Raw genomic sequence first — 17,862 nt, forward strand, 5'->3', positions numbered from 1 at the left:
CGCAAGCAAGGCAGATGATTATTGTTGTGGGACAAATATACACCCCTATAGGTGCAACCGTTTTAAGAGTGTAAGAAAAGAGAAAAGTAAATGACGCTCTGTTAACGGTCACTGACATAACTGCAGGCACGTTAGTTCGCTTGGCGACGATGATTAATCGGCTGGTATCGGCAGCCAAAATGCGCTCACATAATTGTCCACCTTACGTGTGTGAAGTTTTCTTTAAACATCCTTTAAAACATTTCTTGCCTTCCGGCCTCGGCGAGAAAACTTCATTGGCATGCTTAAAAACATTGCACCGCTTTTTGTTGCAAAGTACAGCGCGTTTGCACGCGAACTATCGAGCTGTTAGAGCCACGGGCATAGTCTAGTCATTCGGAGGATCGAGGGGGGTCCTACCCCCTATATGCACGTTCGTGCGTGTGTTTGTACATGTGCCTGTACATAAAACTAAAAATTTCGAGGGGTTGGAACCCTACCCCCCTTCGTCTACGCCAATGGTTCGAGCATAGCCTGTTCAAACGTGCGATCAAACGTGCCATCTTGCTCAGCACTTGTGTGTAGCTCGTGACCAGCAGACAAAAAAGCAAATGGAACAGCGCGCGGCACTTGTCTCCTGCGCGTGCGAGGAGTGGCTTCACTGCATAGCTGGAACATAATGCCGGACCTATGCGCAACTCTGCTCCCTGCGGGAGCACATACAGGGACGCCACCCGATAACAGCAGATAACGAAACATGAAACTTCATGCAGCGGGCTAAACTGGCGCCGGGCCGGCGGACGCGAAGAGTCGAAAGTGAGGGGTTACGTGGGAGGGCAAGGGAAGAGTTGAGAGGTGGGCGAAAGGGCACATCCTCCTGGGTCGGCGCGCGCCGATCCAAGAGGCCGTGCAAGAGAAGCGGAGTTGCTTTCCCGCCCTCCCGATGAATGGCGTCAATTACCTGTGCCACGGAAGCGACGGAGTTTCCAAGGCCGGACTTGGTTGTCTGATAGATGTTACATTGCACACTGCAACGATTAGGAGACTGCAGCGTGTGTGAATGGGCAGTTTAGACATTTGGTGGTCATATCCATTTGATATTCTACCGAGTTTAACGTGAGCGCTATCCGTTATGCGGCGCGTGCACGTGCAACAACACGCTTTTCGAAGAAGGACGCTTCCCAAGATCGCACCACGTGGTTCTCAGGTGGAGAATGACGACCGTGGATCGGATGGTAAATCTAAAATCTCTTGCCACCCTGTCATCGGAGGTCGGCAAGTGATGTGTGCTGCAACTGAAACTGTAATCATGCTGCAATTTGCTGAGCCTTTGGCTGCAGACGGCCAGGGCTCGTCTGCTGAGCAGCTGCACCTTCGTCACCACTCTCGGCGTGTGGTGGCCCGGAACTCTGGTTAAACAGCTGCCTTTACTTGCCGGCATGGGGATAGAAACAATACTCCAGTCTTCGACTTCCATTGATGAACTGAGCGACTTGACCTTGATGAGAACATCTCAATGGCCCTCATGACGAAGCTGCAGGGAGCCCCTCTGAAGAAGCTGTCAGTGAGAAACAATGTATTGAGCTCAGACAGCATACATGCCTTGGCCTGTGTAGTCTTTTTGCCACAGTATGCTTTGTCTTCCCTTGTGCTCTGGAACTGTGGTCTTTCCAGTGCCATGTCACCTCTCTGAAAAGCCTTGGCTGCCAGCTCGAGGATCGCTGTCCTCGACTTGTCTTGCAACAACCAAATTGGTGGCCGTGTCGCATTCTGAGCTGCGGCAGCAGAGCTATCCAGCAGCTGTTTCTAGCTAGCGTGGGTCTCCACTTCAATGAAGCGTACCAAGTGGCGACGGAGATGCTTGCAATGTGCGGTAGCCTAAAGCATGACCTCTCTGAGAACAAGATTGATAAGAGAAGTATGGCGGCACCAGCCGCAGGTGTTGCGCAGAACTCTTCACTAGGCATCATGCTTTTGGAAGGTGTCGAGGGCTTTGGTGCCACAGATGTCACTGCTTTTGCCAACTGTGCATACTGTTGTGTGGATTCCATCAGAATCAAGCTGGGTTGGATCAAAGTGAATGATCAAGCCTGCAGAGAACTCGGGAAGATATTTATCAAGGATCTTTCGGCCTGGCTGCGTATAGATGTCCTTTGGCATGTCCACAATGTCGCAGACTTTGCCAGAGTGCTGAAGCAGCGTGGAAGGCTTGAGGAGTTTACTGTTCCAGCACTCGGGTGTTCTCAGAAATTGGAAGAGTCTGCAAACTTCTTGCCACGACTTGAAGCTGCTGTGGAACACCTGATAGACATACTCACACCGACAGACAATGTTAGGTTTCAAAGAGTGATAAATGCTGGATGTGTCGGGAATGCCGAGATGTTGTCCAACTACCTGGTCAGGACAAGGACACTGTGCAAACTTAAGTTCATGCACGGATCCCTCCATGGTTGGGAAATTCCAGTCTTCATGGAAGCGTTATCGACAACAAGAGCCTCGTTAAACTTGACTTTGCCAATGCTGGAGTGGAAAGTTCGTCCAAGCTGGCCACTGCCTTGCTTCAGAATCGTACACTATAGTCATTTGTGCGCTATATAATTTCAAGGCGGAGGAGCCTGGATTCTCTCAGATCACTGCATCGCCACTGATTGTTTGCTTTATACATGTGCTTGAGGACAAACCGCTGCCATCTGCTTGATGCAATCACTTTTGTGCTGGGTGATGTGACTGGTGACAAGCGGTGCGCCGAGGCAATTGAGATGGTCAGCTGCAGCATAAACTGTGATCTTGGATCGCATTGAGAGCCTTGCTGGATGAAGCATAGACTGAGAGGCGGATTAGAGCTGCTGAGTGTCGCCGCAGAAATTCCTTTAGGCTGACAGCAGTCGTGAGCAGTCAACCAGTCTGAAGGACTGCAGATCACAGATATACAAGCTAGGTGAGCTCTCTTTCCTGGATTTGTGCACACCCGAGTGTCACGGATGTTCAAGCATAGCATTATAGTAAACAGAAGTGCGAGGGTGAGTTGGTAAACCTTGATTTCATATTTCAGGGACAAGAGGCTTGAGACATCCTGTGGGTGAGTCACATCCTTTGTGATGTGAATGGCAGCTTTCCGAGCATGCTGCCTACAGTTGACCTGACACGAGCACCCAGAGCTGCTGATGCTACAGGAATTCCGTGGTTCAATCTGCGCTATGTCTGTGTATGTTTCTATCTCTTTTCGTCCTCGTTTTTTTTGTTCACTACATATGTGAATTCATAGTAATAGCTGTTTCCCAAGCATGCAGAGTCACGTGACAAGAGGCAGCAACTATGGTTGATAACACCTATCCCATTCACGTGGTCCATGGTAATATAACAGCTACCATATATTTTATTATAGGATTGGTCTTACTGTAGTCCACCAAGTTGTTTGTCAAATCATTAAGCATGTAGCCTGGCAGTAGCTCTTGCAACTGAAAACTTCAGCAGATGAAGAATTACTGCGCATTAACCCTTTGCAGTCCTAACTTACACCCACTTTACCACCAGTATGGTCAGGAACTATTTCGCTTGTTTTAAGCACTGCAAGAAAAGTAGTCCCACAGGCAAACACATTGTACAATATTTTTTCTGTTAGTCTGTTGTTGCAGTCCTTTAGTGGTACTTACAGTATGCTCCTATTTAATGCATTCCCCAAGGGTTTTTCGTGCATGTTTTGGGGAGAAAGAACACAACACCACGATCTCTTTCCTGCCTTGTTTTGCTTTCCATGGATACAAAAAGCGAAATCTTTGCCGTTTCTCTTGGGGTCCTTGCATATGCAGTGAGGCTGACCATCCATCCTTTGCTCACACTTTACACTTGCGAATGGACCTCCCTTTTTTTTTTTTTTTAATGGGTGGTGCCCTTACATTGCCAAGGTTCCATCGGCATGTCAAGTGTCACTGTGCCTTGAGTCTCTCTCTCTTCAGCTGCATTTAAATAAGCAGAAACTTCAATAAGCCAGAAAAAAAAAAAAAAGCTCTCGCCACCATTTCCCAGATTTTCACAGAAACGCTTAGCTTGCAACTCTGTTGACGGCACCCATGTTGTCCGTGTTCTCTTCCTGATCACTGTCATCAATGAACTCATCAATGCACTCAGTGAGGGTTCTTCATTGGATGGAGGAACATACCAATTTTCCTCTTCGCTAAAATGGTTGCTTTAAATAAAACCAAGCGAATCATTCCTGTAAAATATGCTTGTAGAGAACGCCACCAAGCTCCAACACTGGAAAAGCAGCAGAAGCTTGATGCTTCTTGCCTTTTGTTTGCTTTGTATAATGCTGACACCTCTAGGAAACATGGTAAAATAAAGTTGTGTGCATTTGTGCGACTGTCTAAAATATGCCACCACATATTTCCGAGAAAAAGAATGCACTCAGTTTAAAACGCCTTGGCGGGCACATCCCGACAGTGGATCGGAACAGCCATTCCTTTATGGGGGGGTGGCTCCAACAACGGACCGCAAAGGGTTAATAGTGGAAATATTTTATTCCTATAAATGACCCTTTCAACAGTATGTTGTGAATAAGTGTCCTTGCAAAAAAAAACTTTAATCAAAATTTGAGTCACAATTGCAAGACTGTTCGACAGTAAGGAGTGCTCATTTATTGGTGCATGAGAATGTGCCATGCACATCCCTGTGTGCAGGTATGATGCATCTCATTGAGCACATGAAAACATGGCGACCCTACAGCAGCTGGGTTGACTAAAAGCGGCATCTCTAGGCGAACAAAGTTAGACATAAAACAAACTTAAGTTGCATAAAATGTAATTACAAGGCCTCCAATGTAGATGCTGAATCTGCCTGATAAAGTAATTATGTTTCAGGAACCACTGAGGAGAGCAGCGGCTACTTCAGTGCTTGTCTCCATTAGAGGGCAGTCGAGGAGGGATGTCAAGTTCAGGCTTGTCAATGAACAGTATAGGCGGATAACTCCCACAATGCAAGGAAGAAGACCACTTGTCCAGCAACAAAATTGCACATCATAGCTTTATTTATAAATGCTACACAATTACCCCTTTAATACAGGCCACCGGAACAAGCGATAGCGCCACCCATACTTATGCACATGAAAGGGGTTGTGCAACACAAGGAAAGGGATAAAAACAGGGACTGCAACCAAGGTTGCTGCACGTTGAGTTTTAATTTACTCTCTCTCTATAGAAATGTTGCCTACTCTGTACATGTGTACACACGCGGGTTCTGTAACTTGAGCAGAACCTTCACCTCTTTCCACATTCTTTCAGCCGCATGAGCAACAAAGAAGAAGAATGGTAACAAAAATGTGTGTTCCTTCTGCACCCCCCCTCCAACAGGCTTCTTAAATAACAGCGTTGCATGCGATAGCATAAATTAGCTGCACAGCAGTGTGGTTGGTGGTCGCTGCAAAATGGCACCTCCAGGTGTTCCCGCACAAAGAGAACATCAATCAGGCGTAAGAGGAAAGCGGTGCGGATGAAGACAGAGTCACTGTTGTAGGCGCCAGGTTGAAGCTGTCGAGCTCCTGGTCAGCCTGGTTGTTCTTCAGCTCCTGAAGAGACTGCACAAACCTGGACCACTCGTCGCTCTTTGGCACAGCCAGTTGCTGCATGTACAAGGCAAGGAGATCATGAGTGATCATCCTGCAAATATCGCGCTTTGAAGTATACTGGACTCTCATCTAATGGAAACTCGAGGGACCAAGAAAGTAAGTTTCGTTTACTAAGAGAATGAGCTCGTGGGTACACAAACTGCTATTTTGAAAGGGGCAGATACTTTATTGTCAACAGTATATAATAAGTGTGGCGCATCTGATTAGAAAGCTTCTTTTTACAAAGCTTCTACTTGCAAGCAGTCGCTGATTAGAGCTAGCAGCACAAAACATCTTTACAAAAAAGAGTAATTTAATTAAAAGATTGCTGTTTAAGTGAAGCAACCACTTTCAAAGTCATTGATAACATTGATCTTCAGCTCCAGCATGAGTGCATTGGGCAGGTGTTTATGTGCTACCAGCAGAAATGATGAGCAAACTCGCAGTTCACCTGGCATTACTAACACAGAAACCACAGCAGGCCATGACTGCAACAAAGCCACACTAACCATGGCACCAACAAAAGCCGCCTTGGCGAAAACGTAAAGAAACTGCAAAGAAAACCCGAAATGGAAAGGCGCTAACAGTGATGCCTGTTGTGATGTTGCTCAGATTGGCCACTCGGTATTATTATGGGTAATATCTTTACTTGCGTTTACCTGGAGTTTGAGAAAATGTGGTTCACTTCCACTTTCATTTCCGTTTTCCTTAATAATGCAAGGTATCATTAAAAATGAAAAGAGAAAAAAGAAAAGAAGCTTCATTTGCCCTAAGCATTATATGTTGCTCACGGCAGTCAAATGATCTGGCATTATTGCCTGTGCATAATTTTCTCATTAGATACAATGATTAAACTCTAACTTTCAGGGAGCTGGTACGATACATTCAGTGCTGGACATGACTGAAATAAAATGGTGAATCTAGGCTAAGTAACGATTGCTGAAATTGGTCCTCTGTACAATAGCAAACTACAAATTTGCATAAAGCTTTCTGCAATGCCCTTAATGACAAAACGATAGTCAAGGAAGTCTCATGGCAGAAAACCAGCATGAGTGATGGCAGCAATGACAGCGGTAACAGTGACAAGTACAACAATAGCAGTTGCCAAACAGCAACTCTGATATATTTAAAAAATGTGTTGCTATAAATTAAATTTACACAGTCGAAGGACTGTCATCTGCTTATGTGCAGCAACTGCATGCCTCATGCACAAGTAATTTCAGGTTCATGAGTGTAAGTCATGACCAATCAGTGGGCCATATGTCATATATACTGCATATATTCAAATATAAGGCAAGGTTTTTTTTTTCCAGTATCCTTAGCCTTGAAGTCACCCCACTTTATATTTGAAGTTGATAGATTAATTTACCAGTTGCTGACAGACTTTTTGGACTACAAAAATTCAGACTTGATTGATATTCCGGACTTAGTAAATGCACTGTCAGGATTCCCATAGACCTAATGCATTCGCGCAACCGATTTTTTCAGACAAACATAGGCCTCAAAGTTTGATTTTCCGGACTAATTCGCTCATTCCGAGCCATACCACCCGACCCTGGAGGCTGCCATGTTCGATATTCCGCTAGCATGCTTCCAGTGGCACGCTTCCAGTGGCCTTAAAGGCTGGGAGGAGCATGCTATCCTCCAGTCTCGGAAGCCATGCCCGCTCTTCCTTGGGTGATAAAATACCCCAGAAAATGCCTTTTTTTCTTTTCTTTTCTTTAGGTCAGCACAATCACTTGGTGTGTCCACAGAGCAACAGTGTCTTGGAGACATCGCACCTTTGTGTGTGTTAGTGCGGCTTCGTATTTGTGTGGTCGGCATGACTTTCTGCGCCTTTGTGAAAGCCAAGTGCGAAAAAAACGTGGCTCGTTTCTTCGATCTCCATGGCGATCTCGCTGACATGGTGACGCTCTTGGCAACTGTATACGGAGAAGACGTCACTCTTGTGCAAATCCAAGCAAATTTGATCACCTCCAAGCATAGTAAATAAATAAACAAATAAATAAATAAATAAATAGTATGAGCCAGGGCATTATTACACATTTTTTGAAGGCCACTCTAAGCCTAATAAACATTATTTTTTTTGGCCAAATGAATTTTTCGAACTGTTCTATTTTTTAGGATATTTTTTTGTCCCTGCAAGGTGTGGAAAAGCGGTTGGTGAATGCATTTCAATATGGCAGCAGCAGCACCACATTTCGGGCGATCCAATTTTAGACACTGGCGCAAATTGTAGCAACTGATAAAGATCTTGGCAGTTGAGGCAGTACCATATTTTTGCACATATAACCCACACCGAGAATTTAAGAAATTTAACAGTAAAGGCGGGGGTACGGGTGGGGTTATATTGCCACGTAGTAGTGACGGTGAAGAAAGCAGCAATACTGGGAATGACACATGGACTTCTGCCTGATACGACCAGGAAGACCGTGCCAAGCTCAACAACCACAATGGTAGCCCTAGCGTCACCCATCGTGCTTCAACAACCCAGAGAGCCCCCTACCTTCCGTGGAGCTACGTTGCAGGATCCAGAAACCTGGCTCGAAACCTTTGAAAGGATCTCGACCTTCAACAACTGGACCTCTGAGGATAAGCTACGACATGTGTACTTCTCGTTGGAAGATGCCGCGAGGACTTGGTTCGAGAACCAGGAGTCCACCCTTGCAATGTGGGACCTGTTCCGCAGTCACTTCCTGAGGACATTCACGAACGTTGTCCAAAAAGAAAGGGCCGAAGTTCTGCTGGAAACCCGAGGGCAACTACCCAATGAGACCGTCGCCATCTTCAAGGAAGAGATGAATTGTCTTTTCCGGCACGCTTACCCGGAAATGTCTGATGAGAAAAAAGTGCGCTTCTTGATGCGAGGCGTAAAGCAAGAACTTTTCGCTGGAGTGATCCGCAACCCATCGAAGACCGTAGCTGAGTTCTTGGCAGAGGCAAAGTCGATTGAGAAAACTCTAGAAATGTGCACTAGGCAATATAACCGCCACGTCCTGACGCCGCAGTGCGCTATCCAAGCACTGGGCTCCGGTGACCTCCAAGAGACCATCAGGGCCATTGTGTGTGAGGAACTGTGCAAGATGTTTCCTTCATTGCAACCTCGGGTGTCCTCAGCCACTGACATCGTCAAGGAAGAACTTCGATGATCACTGGGCGCTTCTGAAGTGCAGCCCAAATCGCTGCTTCCCGTGCCAGAAGTGATAACCTGCGCCACCGTCGCCCACTGTCAAGGTCCCCCTCTGCGCCTGCGCCAAGGCCCTGTACCGCCGCAATTCCGTTGTCCACCGCCGCCACTACCCCAACACCTCCACCAGATGTCATGTAGTAGTGATGGTGAAGAAAGACGCAATACTGGGAATGACGCAACTAGTGTTTTATTGGGCGAACTTGTGCCCTCAAAAACAGGCTACACTCGAAGAAGAGTAACAGCAGCGAACACAGTCAGCGATCGTCGAAAATCTGATCAGCGGGTCCAGCGCGTCAGCTTTTATACAGGAGCCATCAAACATTCCAGAGTAATCGCTGGTGTCTGCGTGTCTTCCAGAAAGTTCTACACCATTCGCCTCGTGCATACATGCAATCAGATTACACAAGGTTTGGCGACAACAGACAGCAGATAGAACCATCGATGACATTCCAGAAACTTCCGATACATGCAGGTGCGTCCTGTGCTGAGCGATAACATTTGTTAGACGGTGAAAAGCGCTCACCCGTAATAGATAAACAAGCTCACATGTCAAAATGAGAGTTTTGACTTCAGGTGCGACTTCATGGCAGCGAGAATTTCACTTTATGGTGTGATGAGGCGAAATTCGCACATAGCCCACACTGATTATTCTGGGGGCTACCGATTATTTGGCATTTTGGACAATCTCTGCTGAGTTTGAATAATCTGTCGGCTACTCTATATCGCCTTGCATTAGTGTGCACACTTAAGTTCTCTTTATAATGTTCTGCAACTGCACCCTTGACTTATAATTGTGACCGCCTTATAAGTGAACAAATATTGTACATTGGGTCCTTAATTTCTGGGTTTTGTACTTTGTTAAAATATGGGGGGGGGGGGGGGGGGGCTAAAAATCGAGCATAACGCATTATATATAAAGGGGAAAACCAGGTAGAAATCAGAGGTTTTCACTGTCTGGCAACCCTAAGTGAGGCATTTTTCTGGTAACTTTCGCAAATTATTAAAGCAGGCAACGCTCTCTTTTCGGACACAAATGTATCTATACATGCGAAAGCACTCATGCAAACTTGTAATGACAAAGACAGCTGTTTGCGAGTCATGTGACGAACTCATTCATGCAAATCCTTGTTGGCAAGCATATTTTATATACAGTCAAACCTCGATATGTAGAACACGGATATATCGAACATGTTCTATATCACCTGGAAAATCGCACGCATTTTTAATTCTTTATTTCGAACGGGGTCGAATATAAGATGGATATATCGAACTCCATCTCCCCAGACCATGTGCGCTCTGTTGACTGGTGGTGAGCTTTCCCGCAACACCCTCAAAGATCGCAGTGGCGCGATGGCCGTTCCAGACTGCTGTGCACTATAGCTGCGCACTATAGCTGCACACATCGATCACGCCGAGGGTGTCATTTGAACGTAGCGGCGTACGCATGCGGCGGCTTGGCTAGTTCGACAACGTCAACAACGCACTGCATTTGTCGCACTGACTCCTCCTCGGTGCCGCGCTCTGCGCCTGCCACACCTCGCGAGGCCTGGCGGTTTGAATCCACAAAGACGCATTGGCAGATGCCATTTTGTTACTGACAGTGTTTCAAAATACTTCGATTGACGGTCGTGGAGATTGCAGAAGAAGCAGCGGCCAAATGAAGACGCTGCCGAGGTTGATCCCGAAAGCACTGATATTGCCCCGCTCCCGACTTCAACTGAGGCTGTAGCTGCTTTGGCCCTTCTACGGCGCTACGGTGGCATGCCCTATCGCTGGATCGTTTAGACTACGTTGAGGACTCTGTGTTTAAGAGGAAGCTTTAGCGCGGGCCCAACTCCGACGCTGCCTATTCAAATACATGTAAAAAGCAAAAACGCTTTTTTGAGGCAACCCCTGGACCGATTTTTATGAAATTTGTTGCATTTGAGAGATTAAGGTAAATTCTAGTGACTGTTTGAAATAGAATTTCGGTTTAGGGCCTGAATATTGTGAAAACAGTTTTCAAGAAGTTTAATGTTAGAAAAAAACAAACATGGAAGCACAAAGTTTACAAATGAATACCTCTGCATCAAAAACAGATATCGCAGTTCTGCAAACGACTTCCATTAGATCATTCAAAGCGAACAAATTTGATATGTCAATTTATATCCTGTGTGTTTGTTACGTTGTGTACAAGGGTTCTGCAAAAGCCGTATTTCTATATTACTAAGTTTTTTAGGATTTATGTGTAACATATCAATTTTGTCAGCTTTAGATGTACTATTAGATGAAATTCACAGAATTGTGATACCATTTCTCATTGCTGAGTTAGAGTTGTAAACTTGATAGATTTGTTTATTTAAATTTTTGATATTTGCCAATTTTTAATAAAAAAGTCGACAACCTAAATTAAAAATCCAAAATGAACAGTCACTAGATTTTAAGTTTTTCTTTTAAATGCAACAAACCTTGTCAAATTTGATGCAGTGGTTGCTGAGAAAATGAATTCTTCTTTTACATGTATTTAGATAGGAGCACCCGAGCTAAAGCTTCCTCTTAAACACGCGACTGCCAATAAGAAGCAGGCTACACTGCTGCAGTACTTTCAGCCAAATAAATACATAAATACTTTGTGCGAAGCTTCAAGTGAGTATTTACTGCACCATGATTGGGGCGCGATCGGGGATCGTTGTTCGGAGCACGCATTCAGTTGCGCAGTGCGCGACTGGCCTAGGTCGCACAGACTTCCCGCGGGTGACGAAGTCAGCACGGCCTAGGCTAATTGCATGCGGCGCAATCGATCGCGTGCTCCCGGCTAATGAAGTTGGTGCAGCCTAGGCCCATTGTGCGCTCCAAATAACGATCCATGATCACGCCCTCGGCTCATTGAGTAATTTGCAGAAGATTTTGACACGTCTTTTACATGATTTTATATATAGAATTCTGGCTACAGTCGAACCCACTAATAACGACACCGATTTGAACAATATATCAGTTATAACAATGAAAAGCAGCTGCACGGTCTATTTAGGTATGTTTTCCATGGTGAAATAACCCGCTGACTACAATGCCCTGATGCCAAATAATCGGTTATAACCATAAAGTCTGGCTGCTGGGTGTCCATGTCGAAAGGTAGTGAAATGCGAAATCCTTAAAAAGAAAAGAAAACGAGAAATTCGAGCAGCTGCACAATGCTCCCCGCCTATATAGTTTTCTCACATTAGCTCCGCCATCCCCCTATTTGATGTTTTCACGCGACCCGGTTATAACAATTATCAGTTATAACAATGGAATTTTCGTGGCATTTGAATATTGTTAAAAGTGAGTTTGACTATATATTGAACTATTTCACGATCACTGCGCTGTTCGATATATCGAGGTTCGACTGTACTTTTAAAAGAAACAACACAAACAGAAACAGATAGAGACGAGTTTGGCAATCTCCTCTTTACTTTGTTCTCTACACTTTATTTAACAAGGTAAAAAAAAGCATACTAGTGCACACCGGCATACTTTGCAAAAGGAGAGATGCCTTCCTATGTCATACGAACTCTTGTTGAGTTACAATGTCATATGCACTTTGAGCCTTTCCGTGTCCATCCTTGACTTCTTGGGCCTTTCGTGCTTGTCTGTTGCCCTATTTTACTGCTTCGCACTTTACACTCTTGCCAGAAAATTAATTGAATAGTACTAACTAGGCTAATTTGCCACCCCTCTTTGAATGCAACATAGTTAACATCCTTTCAATGGGACAGCTATTGTTTAGAATGCAGCAACATCAGTGCTGCGTTCACTTCCTAGTGCATTATTGCTACTTGCATGTATGCAAAGTGTGGGATATGTGATGCACCGTGCCACTGTCATATTCATGTAAACATGGCTACTAAAAATGCAAAGAGCATTCATTCAACGAAAGCCGGCAGGTGCTGAATATCTTATGTATGCCAGTTTTCGCTATATATCATATATAGCATATATCACTATAGCATATATCATATTCATATGTGAATAATATTACTAATATGACACATTTTGACCACTTCACTAGTTGTCCCGTGTACCGAGAAATTGGGCTTAATTGGTGCCATTCTTCAAGTCATGAATTGAAATTGGTGCCATTCTTCAAGACTGGGGATCGTTCTTCAACGCTTAACTACCTACCAATTTCTTTAACAAGTAACATTTGTAAATTAGTCGTACATATTATACACTCCCAGGTCATTAACTACCTTGAAGAACATGACCTCATATTTAAGCAACAGCACCGTTTTCGCAGAGGCTATTCATGTGACACTCAGCTCGCTGGCTTTATTCACGACATAGTACATTCATCAATAGACTCTGGAATTCAAGTAGATGCCATATTCCTAGATTATTTCAAAGCATTCGACCGTGTCCCTCATCGTCGACTTATTCAGAAGCTTACACAGCTGAACATCGACTCTACTGTTGTCACATAGATAAAAGACTGTTTTTCTAACAGGATGCAATTTACATCGGTTAACAATCACAACTCATCTCTTGTCCCCATACATCTGGTGTACCACAGGGAAGCGTGCTTGGGCCACTACTTTTTCTAATTTATATTAATGATCTACCAGACGGCATCAAATCCAATATCAGACTATTTGCTGATGACTGCGTCATATATCATAATATTCTCTCTAGCTGTGATCATGACATTCTTCAATCTGACCTAAACACAATAAAATTATGGTGTTCAACCTGGCTAATGCCTCTAAATCTTGCTAAAACTAAATTCATGTCTTTTACTAATCAGGCACCTCGAACTTCAACATCTTACATCTTAAACGACAGCCTTATTGAACAAGTTTCCAGCTACAAATATCTTGGCGTGCACTTAACCCCTAACTTGACGTGGAATAATCACATTAACCATATCCTCGCATCTGCAAACCGTTCGCTTGGTTCCCTTAAACATAACCTCAAACATGCTCCCGTACACTTTAGCAAATTAGCATACACAACACTAATATGCCCTAAAATAGAGTATGCGTCAGCCATATGGAATCCGCATCAGACATACCTAATAACTGACTTAGAAGCCCTGCAGAACCGTGCTGTACGCTTCATCTTTTCAGATTATTCACGAGAAACCAGTGTAACAGCATTAAAAAATCACGCCAAGCTTGAAGCCTTGTCCCTTTGTCGTAATATATCTTGTTTAACACTAGTCCATAAGCTTTACTATCATGTATCTCTTCATAACGAGTTCATGAGTGAACCCTCAGCCATTTTTCCACGTCGGGATCATTCTTGCAAAGTCGAATGCATCATGTGTCGTTCCTTCACATTTGGTCAGTCATTTATACCTTGCACCGTGATAGAGTGGAATAATCTGCCATCGCACATTGTCACTGAAACAAATGCCTCGAAAATTACAGACGCTCTACGCAGTACCATGTATGCCTAACATATAATGTTTCACTTTCTGATTTGTAAACTGATTTTTTTTCTTCATGCGCCGATAACCAAAGCCTCCGCGACGTTGTCAGAGTTTGTGCAAATAATTTAAAGTTGCTGTACTGATAACTATTCTTATTTTTTATTTTTTGTTTTTTTTTTCTGTTTATAAATTGATGCACTGTAATTAATTTTGTCCCAGTTTTGTTTTTGTACTGTATTTACATTTACGCACTGTTCTTTGCCTCATCGTGTAACCTTTACCCTATCAAATACTCTCCCTAGAGGGCTTTTAGGGTTATTGTGAAATAAATAAATAAATAAATAAAAATAAATAAATAATACCTCATTTTGATAAAACTTGTTTGTGGTGCAAATAACGGGAATGATATAGGTTTACCTGAGAATGAAGGACCCTAGATATACATCTGAGGTGCATTGTGATCTACCAAGCTATGCACCTATGCATCTGTCTAGAACTTCAGAGAAGTGGCACTACAGTACTTTCAATCAGTGGAACTACCACCTGAATTGATTTTTTGCAATGATATCGCTTTGGCATTACCGGAAATATCTGCATTCTCACAGCTGCACAGCTGCTAAGTCCCACTAATGACCCACACTCCAGTGAACAAGATCCTTCAGAGCTCTATGCTAATGTGGATTTCACCTCATGGCACAGCTTCACAGCAGTGTACATTGCAACACTGCAAGGCAACAAGTTTCAGTACTGAGAGCAATGATCACTGAACACACAAAATAAAATTATTTTTGGACCTTTCCTTTAAATAGACAATTGTGCAGGGATATGTATAGCAGAAGGGCTGGAGCGTTGTGTGTGAATATTCATGCAGGTTATAGACCAGATGTACTTAATTAGTATGTGCTAATTAGACAAGCTTACATCTCAAGTAGGTTATACACATGAAGATGTGGTAATGTTAGTGCGCTTTCCCCGTAATTTCCAGCCTATATGAGCACCTTGTGCCACACTTAAGGTTACACTATGAATATAATTTAAGACTCATTTCAGGTCACTGGACTATGAAAGAAAATGAACCAAAGAGCTGGCGTGATATTTCGCAACAGTTTGTTCCCCAGGCACTTATAATGCAGATTGTTGCAGCATGAATGGGTGCAAAGTGGAATACTATTACACTAAATTAGTTAACAGTATATGGCCACCAAGCATTTAAATTATATGATAGATGGAACCAGAAAATGTAATGCTGTTGTAAAATATTAACCCTTTGAGGGTTGATTTTTTTTTTTATTGCAGATTCCAATTCTTCTTCGAGACTTATTTCGAACAATATTTACCGTAATTTTTCTAGGGTGACCGTAAAGAGAGAAAAAAATATTTTGAGTTGGTATATATGTACTCTTCATTCATGAATAACAACAATAAAGAAGGAAATAAACTTATAAGAATTAAGAACTTGTTGAATTGTTATACACATAGTTCAAGGCTTTGAAAATGCGCACACAAGATTATTTCGCAATACTCAAATGTTCCTGCTTACACTAATATGTAAAACCATAGTGTAATACAATTGCGTAGGTGCGCGCACTCAAGAAAACTGTGTGGTTGTGTGCCTGTCAAAAAAGCAAAACGTGTGACAAACTTCGGCTAATTTTCGTCTTATCGCCAACCAGAGGCAATCAGATCTCACATGTAAAGGAAAAAAAAAAGAGAGGAGCAGCGGAAATGCATGCGCAGCGGCATCCTTCCTATGCACACCCCTGTGAGCACTGAACAAGAGAGAAAGGCAGTCGCCCTTTGAGCGATTAGTAACAAGATAGCCATCAGTTTTGCAAGCGCAAGAGGACGAAACCACCCGCGGAACAAAACCCAAACCGCCGCACGCGCCAATGTGCGAGGGGTAGTATAGGGACATGTGGGAGCAAACTAGCTCTAAAACAAACCATGCAATGAAAACTGAGCGAGGGAAGCGCATGAAAAAAATTCCCTGTATTCCCACATAGTGGCAGCACATCACAGAAAAGAAAAAGTTAGGAAATCGGCATGCTTTTTAAATGTACAGACGGCGCCATAATATACGGCATCGCCTATTTTTGGACTTGTTTGCGGCGCCATATATTTACGTCCTTGACTCTTAAAGAGTTAATGGTGTTAACATCATAACGCCAGTGCCATCTTAAGTAACAGTGAGGTCAAGAACCTCAACAGAAATGTTCACCGAATATCGAATTGTCTTAGTGCTTTAACTGCCACCCACAAAAGAAACTTACAACATTGAGAGAATGTAAGTAAGGAAGAACCACTTTAGACAGAAATGTGCCTCCATCACACATGCATTGGGACACATGTCAAACCAACATGAATGTGAGCAGTCAACGTGCCTAATGCACCATTAACTTTTATGGTTAGAACCAACAGTGCTCAAAATTCATAGTACTAGAAGAAAAATAAATGGTTCAAGAGATAGACCTATACATTACTCAGTACAGTAAAAGCTTGTTAATTTGGATTTCATGGGATACGAAAAAATATCGAAATTAACCAAATGTTGAATTTTTGAATGGACAAAGAGACCAAACAAATGCTCATTGCATCAACATGCCTTTACTAAAGCAATCTGCAACTCTCACTTCTGCTTTGCAATCAGCATGGAAGGTGCAATTCTCATCTTCTTGTGACAGATATGCACTCACAGTGATGAGGGCCTTGCAACTTCCTTCACGGTGTGGCAGCAATATAAGGCACATATCTTCATGCAGGTAGACATTCTTTTTGACTACCATGTGCACATCCCAGCAATTTTTTCAGCAGTTAGCTGGCATAAGCTGCAGTATAATCTAGAAGTGGTACAACTGTGCCAATAGCGCCAAAGTGCTACATTTGTGATTTGCTGTGCCAAACTGCACCAAAACACTGAGTGCGATGGCAAAGGGCTTTAGAGGTTTAGAGTAAAATGGCAGCTGGATGAATAGCCTGAGTTTTGTTGGCTTCATCATTATGATATTGGGGCGTCACCACAGTAATTTTGCATCATTCCAGCCAGCATTCTACTGTATTCATGTGCAAGAATGTGTGACCGTATTAGTGCCCTGAGAACCCGTGTTCGTGTTTTGTCAATGTCTCGTGAGTTGCACTTTTTCATACTTATCCTGTGAGATGACAATGCGTGCATAAGAGTAGGTGCATGATCATTCCTGCCAGTAGACCAAATGATTTCTGCTGGCTCTCCCACTTGGCATCTGGAGACATCTTGGTTCTTAACGTCTTTACATGCGGCAACTGTTGATACTTATTCAAATTATTCAATTTGTTTATTTTATTGTGTGTGGTTGTTTTGCTTACGGTGATGCAAGTGCGTACTTTTATATCTAAATGTGGGACCTTCGAATAAATTGTGCGTTGCTCATGAGCGACACCATAGCAGTCTACGCATTGTATTTGAGTATAAAGACATTTGATTCAAAGTCGTTTAAAGGACCCATGGGCCATCATGCAAGACTGTTACTTTTGTTCAATACTGAAAAAGGAACATAAAGTGGTTGAAGTGAAGTGAAGTTATAGCTAAAGGAGTTGCTTTGATGCAAAGCTGCACTGCAAAACTGAGTTACTGCATTGCAAGTACATTAAACGCACTTTAAAGGTGCTAGTAGAAGCCGCACCACAAATGTTGCAGCCACGCTGTGGCCGTGACTTCTCTGTCATGAAGCC

At 43.5% G+C, this 17,862-nt stretch overlaps 2 protein-coding genes across 34 annotated transcripts in view; one reads left to right on the forward strand and one right to left on the reverse strand.

Annotated features, from left to right (window-relative positions):
- Positions 1-1,462: 1,462 nt before the first annotated feature.
- LOC126532234 (uncharacterized) lies at positions 1,463-2,907 on the forward strand (the record flags this gene model as incomplete). Its single annotated transcript, XM_055070582.2, has 2 exons — positions 1,463-1,627; positions 1,690-2,907. Coding segments are annotated over 2 exons (1,053 nt in total), but the record flags the coding sequence as incomplete, so codon positions are not given.
- Positions 2,908-4,984: 2,077 nt separating this feature from the next.
- The window catches only part of LOC126532323 (cytoplasmic dynein 1 intermediate chain 1-like), a 117,264-nt gene continuing 104,386 nt past the window's right edge, over positions 4,985-17,862 (reverse strand). For all 33 annotated transcript variants that reach the window (XM_050180018.2, XM_050180016.2, XM_055071442.1 and 30 more), the window contains one exon: positions 4,985-5,593. In XM_050180018.2, the coding sequence (XP_050035975.1) occupies positions 5,438-5,593 (156 nt within the window). In that variant the 3' untranslated portion in view covers positions 4,985-5,437. The remainder of the gene's footprint in view (positions 5,594-17,862) is intronic.

Source organism: Dermacentor andersoni, chromosome 5, assembly GCF_023375885.2.
Source record: "Dermacentor andersoni chromosome 5, qqDerAnde1_hic_scaffold, whole genome shotgun sequence".
Lineage (NCBI taxonomy): Eukaryota > Metazoa > Arthropoda > Arachnida > Ixodida > Ixodidae > Dermacentor > Dermacentor andersoni.